This window comes from Triticum aestivum, chromosome 2D (genome assembly GCF_018294505.1).
Source record: "Triticum aestivum cultivar Chinese Spring chromosome 2D, IWGSC CS RefSeq v2.1, whole genome shotgun sequence".
In the NCBI taxonomy this organism is placed as follows: Eukaryota; Viridiplantae; Streptophyta; class Magnoliopsida; order Poales; family Poaceae; genus Triticum; species Triticum aestivum.
The window spans coordinates 541,304,927-541,315,538 of NC_057799.1; the positions used below are offsets into that span (position 1 = coordinate 541,304,927).

General features: G+C 46.5%; 1 protein-coding gene across 2 annotated transcripts; it reads left to right on the top strand.

Moving 5' to 3' along the window:
• Positions 1–2,424: 2,424 nt before the first annotated feature.
• LOC123054353 (organic cation/carnitine transporter 7) lies at positions 2,425–6,551 on the top strand. 2 transcript variants are annotated; one of them, XM_044478116.1, is made up of 7 exons: positions 2,425–2,712; positions 2,827–2,989; positions 3,783–4,054; positions 4,426–4,663; positions 5,051–5,591; positions 5,690–5,892; positions 6,007–6,551. In XM_044478116.1, the coding sequence occupies exons 2-7, from the start codon at positions 2,939–2,941 to the stop codon at positions 6,235–6,237; spliced, it is 1,536 nt and encodes a 511-aa protein (XP_044334051.1). In that variant the 5' UTR covers positions 2,425–2,712; positions 2,827–2,938; the 3' UTR covers positions 6,238–6,551. The 2 variants fall into 2 exon arrangements, with proteins under 2 accessions (XP_044334051.1, XP_044334052.1); XM_044478117.1 differs by lacking the exons at positions 2,425–2,712; positions 2,827–2,989 and having other exon boundaries at positions 3,796–4,058.
• Positions 6,552–10,612: the final 4,061 nt, after the last annotated feature.

Consider the following 10,612-nt stretch of genomic DNA (forward strand, 5'->3'; position numbering starts at 1 on the left):
GTGTGTCTTTGTTTTTGTAACGATGAAAAAAGCAGGCGTGATGCGGACATTCATGAAATGGACAATTACATCTAGTAGCCAAGTATTCAACTATCGAGTTGGATATTTGAAGGGGTTGGCTTGGACGGTTTAAGGTTGTTAACTGGTTGTTACCGGATATAATTGACTTAGGGCATGTATAGTGGTTGATAAGACAGTCTTATCTTCAGCCTTGCATATAGTTTAGAAATGACAATGAAAGTATGTCTACAATGGGTTATTTCTTAGCCTTATCTTTAATAATTAGCTATTTCTAAAAATATGGTGAGGCATATTATGCTAAGAGATCATCTTTTAAATAAAAGAAGACACTTATGATTTCTCTCTCCTCCACCTCAACGTTTATCCTACGTGGCACTTCTAAGACAACATCATTGTACATGTCCTTATTATTTTGTTAGAATGGCAGATCCAGCGGTGGCGTTCCACTGGATAAAAAGTGAGCTGCCTAGCTGAAATGAAAATGGAGATAATTGAAAATGATAATAATCAAGGCAAGGGAGTTACATCTAGCACAATGAGACGTGGCGTATGGTAAAGACCCTGATGAAGCGGCAACCGACGTGGGACATGACGATCAATACAGACCCGATCAATGCGGCAACTGAGTTGTAAAAAACGTGCCTAGCAAATCGCACCATTTCAGAGAAGACGTGTGATAGCGAATCAATATGTGGTTGGATGGTTAGGTGAATAGTGATATCCTAGTCCATCGGGGTTAAGTCCTGGTACCCGCATTTATCCTGAATTTATTTCAGAATTTCCGACGATGCGTGTTTAGCGTGAGGTGAGGAGACATTTCCGTCAAATACGAGACGCCTATGATGACTTCGTAAAATCTCAAGATGATATGTCGGTTCAGTCTCTTGAAGATGCTTATAAGGGTAGGGTGCGCGTGTATGCGTTTATAATGGTGAGGGTACGAGCGTACATATAAGCGTTTGCGTCTGTATGATGTTAAAAGTAAAAGAGAAAAGTGTGATAAATTACATGTTTGAAGTATCGTTTTGAACAGTGAAAACATCGAAGCATGCGTCTGTACACTAACCAGAGTAAGAAAAATAAAAAGAAATCCACCATCTGACAAATTGCATGTTTGACCAGGACCAATGGCCACACAGTTCGACCCCATAATTACACGCGTCAGCGCCATACAACGCTGTAAAAAGATCCAAAAAAACCCACAAAATTCAAACCCTTACGGGCCTAGTATTCAGGTTATATAGATAAACAAAGCATCTGTAGTAGACCACACTCAAGATTATGTGCTAATTTCTTGAAGGCATGTAGCTAGTATATGATCTTAAAAAAAAGAGCTACAAATGGAGGTTGTCGTCAACCGGTATTTTTTGAGCAAAGAGACTAGAGATAAACACGAGTTTTTTGATCAATATTACAGACATTACAAGTTCGGCGAGAGTAGGCCGTCTGGAGGTACAGAAAACATAGTTGCTAGGTGGGGCGGAGAGCATGAGACACTTAAGGACCCACACCAATGTACAAGGGAAGCATAAAAGACGAGGTGAGGCTTGGACGACCCACAGTCGAGTAGCATGTCAAAGAGTACCACAAGTTATCATTACAATTTAACAGCGGAGGACACGTAACCAGATTTTCATGGCATTCTGTTGACTGTAATGACTTATTGGGTATTGGAGAAACTCATTTGTTGACTGTAATAACAAGAGGAATGGAGAAACTCATTTGTGTTTCTTGTAATGGCTGGTAACCAGATATCTAAGTTTTTTTCACTTTGGTTGAGGCTTAGAATATAGCAAGTAACTTCCTCTGTTCTTGGGGATATCACTTTAGAAGTTATTTTATGATGACCTTTGTTTTAGCTTTTAGGTGCAGCACCATATATTGTTTTATGATGGCCTTTGTTATAGCTTTTAGTTGTAGCACTATCCTCTTGCAAGGTTCCCCATTCTAAAACCTCATATTCTCATGATGCAAGTATGGTGAAGAAAATAATACTATGTTCACAAACACAGTCAGACTTGTTGATCGCTGGATTTCCTGATTTCAGAAAAATATTTTTTCCATGGCAACATATACGGACACTCAACTAACAACTACTGTATATCCTTGCCGCTTATTGCGAACGAGTAGGAGGGGCACACACGAACGCAACGCACAGATCAAGTCAAATTCGCGCGCCGAACCTTCGTCCCCGGACACGGTCAGCCGCCCGGTAGCTCTCACGGAGTACCTCGCGTCCTCGCCGACGACGCCGTGGCAGCACGCAAAGCCAAGGCCATCACACGCCCATGTGCGGCGCACTGTACCCCGGCGTTGACTGCGGGCACGTTTCCAAGCTCCCCGGCCCGGTCCGGTCATACCGCGGGCTCCATCGCGCATCCGCATCTTCGCATCTCCTTCCCTTTCCTTCCCATCCCCTCCCCATCCCCACACCGCAGGGGCCACCGCTGCCAACCTACGACCCAGACCCGCCACCCATCCCACAACGTCGGAGGAGACAAATCACCAGACAAGACTCTCGCCGATTCCTAAACCGGCGCCAGGATTTCATTCCGATCCCTCCTCGCCCATTTCCGTCCCCGCCCGGCCGATCCACCCCGGCCCACCGCTGCCCGCGCCCCCGCCCGCCGGATCACGCGCTTCTTGCGACGGTGCAGATCCAAGAAACGCACTCCTCCCTCCCTCCCTCCGGTTTGCTCCCTCTTCTCTTCTTCTTCCTCTCGCCAAGCTCCCGTTCTCGTGTTGCGTGGCCTCGTGGCGTGATCCGTACGTGCGTGTCCCCGTTTCTTGTTTTGGATCTCTCAGGACAAGGCCGTGTCCGACGACGCGCCCGAGAAAATCGGTCAGGCGGACAGGCACTCGGGCGCCAGGCGCGAGGCGAGGGCCGAGCTTGATGCTCCCAGCTTGCTGAGGATCAATGCTATCCAAGCCACCCTCTGATCCGGCCGGCAAGCTCTCGATCGAAACGGTGAGGATCCACGACCCCCATTTCTTCAGATTCAGCCGGTGTCGGTCGCGAGTTGACCGTTTGCTTCAGAAATGCGCAAAGCACGTGAACAGATTGTGACAATGCGATGCGCCGAACGCTTCTCATCGCTATTACCATTGATGCTCTCTAGACTTTGCTTTGGTTCTTGTTAGGTGCTTGTTCTGAATTATCATGGGCTTGTTTGGTCACAGTTGGTGGATTGGTTGGTGGGTCTGTTCTTGCTGGTATCCTCCTTGTGTGTGTATTCATGCTTAAGTTGCTTGGCCAGTAGAAAATGCGCTTGCAGTGCTTTTGGATCTATGATCTATCTAATGTCCGACGCACCGATGCCTAACACTCATGATGCATGCGGACATCCTGTTTGTGTGTGTGTATTAACGCCTAAGTTGCTTGGACATTAGTAGAAAGTGTGTCTGCACTGCTTTTGGATCTAGTATGATCTATCGAACGCATTGATGCCTAACACATGATGCATCGTGCATGAGTTCATCAGTTAATGGAGTGGGGCAAGAAAAGTGTGGCTGTCCTTTTTTGTATTGTCTGTCCTTTTCTTACAATTTTTCAGACATGTCTTTTTTTTCTCGTCTCATGTTAGATTTTGCATATAAATCGAGGGAATGGAAAATAGAAATGTTTATTAAACGCGCGTAATAAAGCCCCTAAAATAAGTGCACCAATTTTTATTTTCAGCCTTGGACTTAGATATAAGATCTGTAGATTTACTCTGCTGACTGATGCTATATGAATAACAAGTTTGATATCTATTTTCCAGATGGAGGACGAACAATCAGCCACATATACTGTGGATGACGCCCTTATATCTTCAGGTTTTGGGAAGTACCAAATATTGATTCTCTCCTATGCTGGGATAGGCTTAATCGCAGAAGCAATGGAGATGATGCTGCTATCATTTGTTGGCCCATCCGTTCAGTTAGAATGGAATCTTACTGCTCACCAGGAAAGCATGATTACAAGTGTTGTTTTTGTTGGAATGCTAATAGGAGCTTATTCTTGGGGTGTGGTCTCAGATAACTATGGAAGGAGGCAGGTCTATTCATTACTTCTTTCATGCAACTTTGTCCCACAAATTACACATGACCATTTCCCTCTTGGTGATATCTAGCATAATGTTGCAATCCATCCTGGTTTCCACTCGTAGATACTGCTTATGGTTACCAACAGTAACTGCTTTGGAAATGGCAAAGCTCTGATGTTAATACCCTTTTTAAAAAAAAATTATGCCAATTTGAAAATTTATCTCCAAACTGTTTTCATCATAGATCCTTGAATAGTTACAGATGTGAAAAGTAGGGAATGCCTATTTAAATTTAATGCATAAACCTTACCTGATTCTTTTCACTCTTCTTGTTTAGCTCATACAAGCTCTTATATTCTGTTGTGTTTGGATTTTATAGGAAAGGGTTTCTCTTTACTGCCATTATGACGAGTGGAGCTGGATTCCTGAGTGCCTTTTCTCCAAACTATGTAGCTTTAATGGCTCTACGGTTTTTAGTTGGTATTGGCTTGGGAGGAGGACCTGTTCTTGGATCTTGGTTCTTGGAATTTGTTCCTGCTCCAAGTAGAGGAACTTGGATGGTGGTACTCTCAGCATTTTGGACTGTCGGTACCATCTTTGAGGCTTCGCTTGCATGGGTATAATTTTTCTCCTTCCATGTTCAGAAACTGGCGTTATGAATAGTGCTAATGTATACCAGCAGTAAACAACATACATGATAAACATCACTTTGGAAAGTAACTTCTACCAAAAGGGCATAAAAGGTCAGCTTTGACACTTGGTTATGCTTGTCAATCCCTTGAAACATTTCTGAAACAATACTGACAAGTACCTGTCTGGTCCCTCTGTATCTGCACACGGATACGTGGATTAGAACATCTACTAAAATTTGACAATGTATCCTGTTCTGCGTAGGCAGTTTTTAGTTCAGAGAGGCATATATTCTCGTGGTGAAATCGGACATGTTTGACTTGGATTACTTCACCATGTTTTCTTGTGTCTAATTTTGGTCATGGTGATGGCAGGTAGTTATGCCCAAGTTTGGCTGGAGGTGGTTGCTAGCATTATCATCTGTTCCGTCTCTCCTCCTGCTTTTGTTTTATGCTATCACACCAGAGTCGCCAAGGTTCCTCTGCATGAAAGGCAGAACAATGGAGGCTGTGGATGTGCTGGAGAAAATGGCAAGGTTAAACGGTGCACAACTCCCTTCGGGTAAGCTTGTTTCCGACAAGAACATTGAGCTAGATGAAGTTTCCGAGTCGGCAACGCTTCTGGCTGCTACTGCTAAAGCTGCTAAAGAAGAAGAAAACGACAACATCAAGGAAGACGAAGGTTCTGATTTTGGAGGTTTCAAGTCTGTTTCTAAGCTGCTGTCACCAAAATTGCTCAGAGCAACTCTGCTTCTGTGGATGGCTTTCTTCGGGAATGCATTTTCTTATTATGGTATTGTTCTGTTGACATCGGAGTTAAGTAACGGAAATAGGATATGTGCAAAACAGGAGGTTGAATCTGTACACTCGAACAACTCAAGCCTGTACAAAAACGTGTTTATTTCTAGCTTTGCAGGTCTGTTCTCACTCTTACACAATATCTGTATGTTAATCACTTTCCAGTGCATACAATCTTACTTTGGTGACTGATTCTTCCATGTTTTCTTGAAACAGAGATTCCAGGGTCATTCGTGTCGATCATGATCGTGGATAGAATTGGGCGAAGGCTTTCAATGGCTTCGATGCTCTTCACTAGCTGTGTCTTTTTATTCCCGCTAGTTTTTTCCCGCACAGAAATACTGACAAGAATCTCATTATTCGGTGCCCGGCTCTGCATTTCTGCAAGCTTCACAATCGTATACATATATGCTCCCGAGGTTAGTCCCGTTCTACTCTTTTCGACAATCAGTCTTGTAACCAAGGCTGAACCCTCTTGTCAGGTGTTAAAATTAAACAGTAGAGTATTCACATCTTTGCTTCATCATTTCCAGATCTACCCAACCTCTGTGAGGACAACAGGCATTGGCGTCGCCAGCTCGGTGGGCAGGATCGGCGGCATTCTGTGCCCCCTCGTCGCCGTTGCTCTGGTGCACAACTGCCATCAGACGACCGCGATCCTCCTCTTCGAGCTCGTGGTGTTCCTCTCAGGGGTGGCCGTCATGTTCTTCCCTTTCGAGACGAAAGGCTGTAGGCTCAACGACACCGAGGCCGATATGCATTGATGCGGCGGGTTATATCATAGCACCAATTTTTTGTGTCCTGAGAGCAGTGGCGGCATATTATCGAACATTTTTTTTCCAACATGATACCGATACCGATATTGATTATAGTGATCTTAGATACCGGGGAATCCTTTCCCCTAGGAGTGATCCCCATCCACTTGTCGGCGGCGGCGGTGCAGAGGGGATTGCAGAGTATAAGAATAGTTGGGTCAGACTGTGCTCGGTTCTGTTTTGTAACCTATACTTTGGACTTTTGAATGATGATCGTTGGAATAAGGAAATATGCCAGTTGGGCAGAATCTGGCTTTTAACCAGCTTGATGGTAAGAAATCGCGGGACCTAGGAAATCATTTCGTTTCGTACAACTGAACCTTTTCAAACCGTTTCTTTCTGAGAACCAAAAAAACGTGTGCCAAAATAACAAACAGAATTGTGGCAATCAATCAACGCTGACACTGACTGATGTGTTGTCCTGTTGACAGTTCCTTAATATGCAGTTTTGCACTGTTGTGTTTACGCTGATCAATCAACGCTGCAAGCTGAATGTTTCAGAACCACCATGCTTCCAATGCTGTAGCAGCAAAGAACCAAGTGCAGTACAGCGAACCAATTTTTTTTAAATGACCAGGCACATCAGTAGGCAGCACATTTTCTGATGCTATGCTCCAGCCTCTGCAGGGCTGCTTTCAACTAGAGTAGGACGATAGCTCTGCCAGCAGGACAAGACGTTTCCGCGGCGATTTTTCCACCTTCCACTGAAGTTTGATGTTGAAGTGATCACTTTCCGTGGTGCTTATTTCCTTGCTGAATGCTTTTACCCGGGTGGAAGCTGGAAAGTGTTGCTGGCTGTTCCAAGTGAGCGATGACGCCCATGGCTCTGCTGATTGGGCGAGGGAGGGACGCAGGCAAAAGCAAGCAACATGATATATTATGTTGATAGCTCTCCTATGGTTTTGTTTTGGGTAATACTGGTTCGGGTTTGTACGTGAAAGATTCCAGCAGGCGACCCTGAATGTCTGAAGTCAAGTCGTTGCTTGTGGAGTTGTTGGTCTCTTGACCGGATGACTGTGATGAAGCACCATCATTGTATAGTTAGTGATTAGTTTACTTGGATGATAAGGTTAGAGCAACTCTAGCAGACCCCGCAAAAAGCCCCGACCCGTAAAGTAACCGCCAAAACGAGGGTCGGCGCGGAAAATCCCGCCCGAACAGACCCCGCAAACGTGGCGGGCCCGCAAAATTTTTTGAGGGGCGCGGCAAAATCTCGGCCCCAACCCGCGAATATGTGGGTTTCCCCCTCGCCCCTACGGTGCCCCATATCGGAGTCAAGCGGTTGGCGGGAGGGACATTTCAGCCCGCGCCCTTTCCTCATCTCCTTCCGCCGCCGCCCGCACTTGGTTCCGCCCGTCCGCCGCCGGCGATTTCCGGCCAAATCTGCGGGCGGAATCGCGCCGCGGGGGCGTCCCCCACCCTCCAGCACCGATACGCTGCACCGCCCCCCCGGATCCGGCGAGAAGAGCCGCCCCTCGTCGCTATCGCCGGGGATCGACCGCCCTCGAGCCCGCCCCTCGTCGCCGCCCGGGATCACCCGCCCCACGAGCCGCCGGTTAGTGTTTGTTTGTTTGTGCTTTGTGCCGACCGATATGCATAGTTGATTGACGCGGCGTGCGATTCTTGTTCATGTAGATGGAATTGAGCCCGTGCGAGAAGTTCTTGCTCTCCGATTCGTCCGATTCGGACGACTCGGATGTTGAGACGATGCTTGCAACCTTTCGGCAGCAGACATTAGTGATGGCACTTGCCGTGAAGGAGCATGAAGACGAGAACCGGAAGAGGCGGCGAGGATCTACCGTCGGATGCCTTTGCATTCCTCGGAATCGTCATCTCGGGAACGAGATGTTGATGCAAGACTACTTCGCGGAGAATCCAACATATCCACCGCACCTCTTCCGGAGAAGGTACCGAATGCGCCGATCCCTCTTTGTGAAAATTGTTCAAGCTTGCGAGGCAAATTGTCGGTATTTTACTCAAAGAAGAAATGATGTGGGCTTAAAGGGATTTAGTGCATATCAAAAAATCTCCGCAGCTATGCGGGTGATTGCATATGGAGTTTCGGCTGACTATGTCGATGAGTACCTTCGCATTGGTGAAGATACCACAATTGAGTCAGTGCGTAGATTTGCCGAAGTGATCTTCCGTGTCTTTGATCCTGAATATCTTCGGGCACCCAACGAGGATGACACAAAGAAACTGATGGCATCTAATGAGAGGAGAGGTTGGCCTGGCATGCTTGGTAGCATTGATTGTATGCATTTGACTTGGAAAAATTGCCCGAAGGAATGGCAGGGAATGTATTGTGGCAAGTCTCGTGATGTAACAATTGTGCTAGAGGCCGTAGCATCCGAGGATTTATGGATTTGGCATTGCTTCTTTGGTATGCCGGGCACTCTCAATGATATCAATGTGTTGCAACGGTCTCATTTGTTTGTTAGGCTTTATAGTGGTGATGCTCCTGCTTGCAACTACACTATCAATGGGCATGAATACACAAAAGGGTACTATCTTGCAGATGGTATATACCCTCCTTAGTGCACATTTGTCAAGAGCATCAAAGATCCCAATGTTGGGGAACGTAGTAATTTCAAAAAAATTCCTACGCACACGCAAGATCATGGTGATGCATAGCAACGAGAGGGGAGAGTGTTGTCCACGTACCCTCGTAGACCGAAAGTGGAAGCGTTAGCACAACGCGGTTGATGTAGTCGTACGTCTTCACGATCCGACCGATCAAGTACCAAACGCACGGCACCTCCGAGTTCAGCACACGTTCAGCCCGATGACGTCCCTCGAACTCCGATCCAGCCGAGTGTTGAGGGAGAGTTTCGTCAGCACGACGGCGTGTTGACGATGATGATGTTCTACCGACGCAGGGCTTCGCCTAAGCACCGCTACAGTATTATCGAGGTGGACTATGGTGGAGGGGGGCACCGCACACGGCTAAAAGATCAAATCAATTGTTGTGTCTCTAGGGTGCCCCCTGCCCCCGTATATAAAGGAGCAAGGGGGGGAGGTGCGGCCGGTCAGGAGGAGGCGCGCCAGGAGGAGTCCTACTCCCACCGGGAGTAGGACTCCCTCCCTTCCTTGTTGGATTAGGAGAAGGAGGGAAGGAGGAAGAGGAGAAGAAGGAAAGGGGGGCGCCGCCCCCCTCCTTGTCCAATTCGGATTAGAGGGGGAGGGGGCGCGCGGCCTGCCCTGGCCGCCCCTCCTCTTCTCCACTAAGGCCCACTATGGCCCATTAAACCCCCGGGGGGTTCCAGTAACCCCTCCGGTACTCCGGTAAAATCCCGATTTCACCCGGAACACTTCTGATATCCAAATATAGGCTTCCAATATATCAATCTTCATGTCTCGACCATTTCGAGACTTCTCGTCATGTCCGTGATCACATCCGGGACTCCGAACAACCTTCAGTACATCAAATCTCATAAACTCATAATATAACTGTCATCGAAACTTTAAGCGTGCGGACTCTACGGGTTCGAGAACTATGTAGACATGACCGAGACACGTCTCCGGTCAATAACGAATAGCGCAACCTGGATGCTCATATTGGCTCCCACATATTCTATGAAGATCTTTATCAGTCAGACCGCATAACAACATACGTTGTTCCCTTTGTCATCGGTATGTTACTTGCCCGAGATTCGATCGTCGGTATCTCAATACCTAGTTCAATCTCGTTACCGGCAAGTCTCTTTACTCGTTCCGTAATACATCATCCCGCAACTAACTCATTGGTTGCAATGCTTGCAAGGCTTAAGTGATGTGCATTACCGAGTGGGCCCAGAGATACCTCTCCGACAGTCGGAGTGACAAATCCTAATCTCGAAATACGCCAACCCAACAAGTACCTTCGGAGACACCTGTAGAGCACCTTTATAATCACCCAGTTACGTTGTGACGTTTGGTAGCACACAAAGTGTTCCTCCGGTAAACGGGAGTTGCATAATCTCATAGTCATAGGAACATGTATAAGTCATGAAGAAAGCAATAGCAATATACTAAACGATCAAGTGCTAAGCTAACGGAATGGGTCAAGTCAATCACATCATTCTTCTAATGATGTGATCCCGTTAATCAAATGACAACTCATGTCAATGGCTAGGAAACATAACCATCTTTGATCAACGAGCTATTCAAGTAGAGGCATACTAGTGACACTCTGTTTGTCTATGTATTCACACAAGTATTATGTTCCCGGTTAATACAATTCTAGCATGAATAATAAACATTTATCATGATATAAGGAAATAAATAATACCTTTATTATTGCCTCTAGGGCATATTTCCTTCAGTCTCCCACTTGCACTAGAGT

Coding starts and splice junctions, on each gene's coding strand:
- LOC123054353 (XM_044478116.1), top strand. CDS start 2,939: ATGCTATCCAAGCCACCCTCTGATCCGGCCGGCAAGCTCTCGATCGAA. Junction 2,990..3,782: donor GCAAGCTCTCGATCGAAACG/GTGAGGATCCAC, acceptor TCTATTTTCCAG/ATGGAGGACGAACAATCAGC. Junction 4,664..5,050: donor TTGAGGCTTCGCTTGCATGG/GTATAATTTTTC, acceptor TGGTGATGGCAG/GTAGTTATGCCCAAGTTTGG.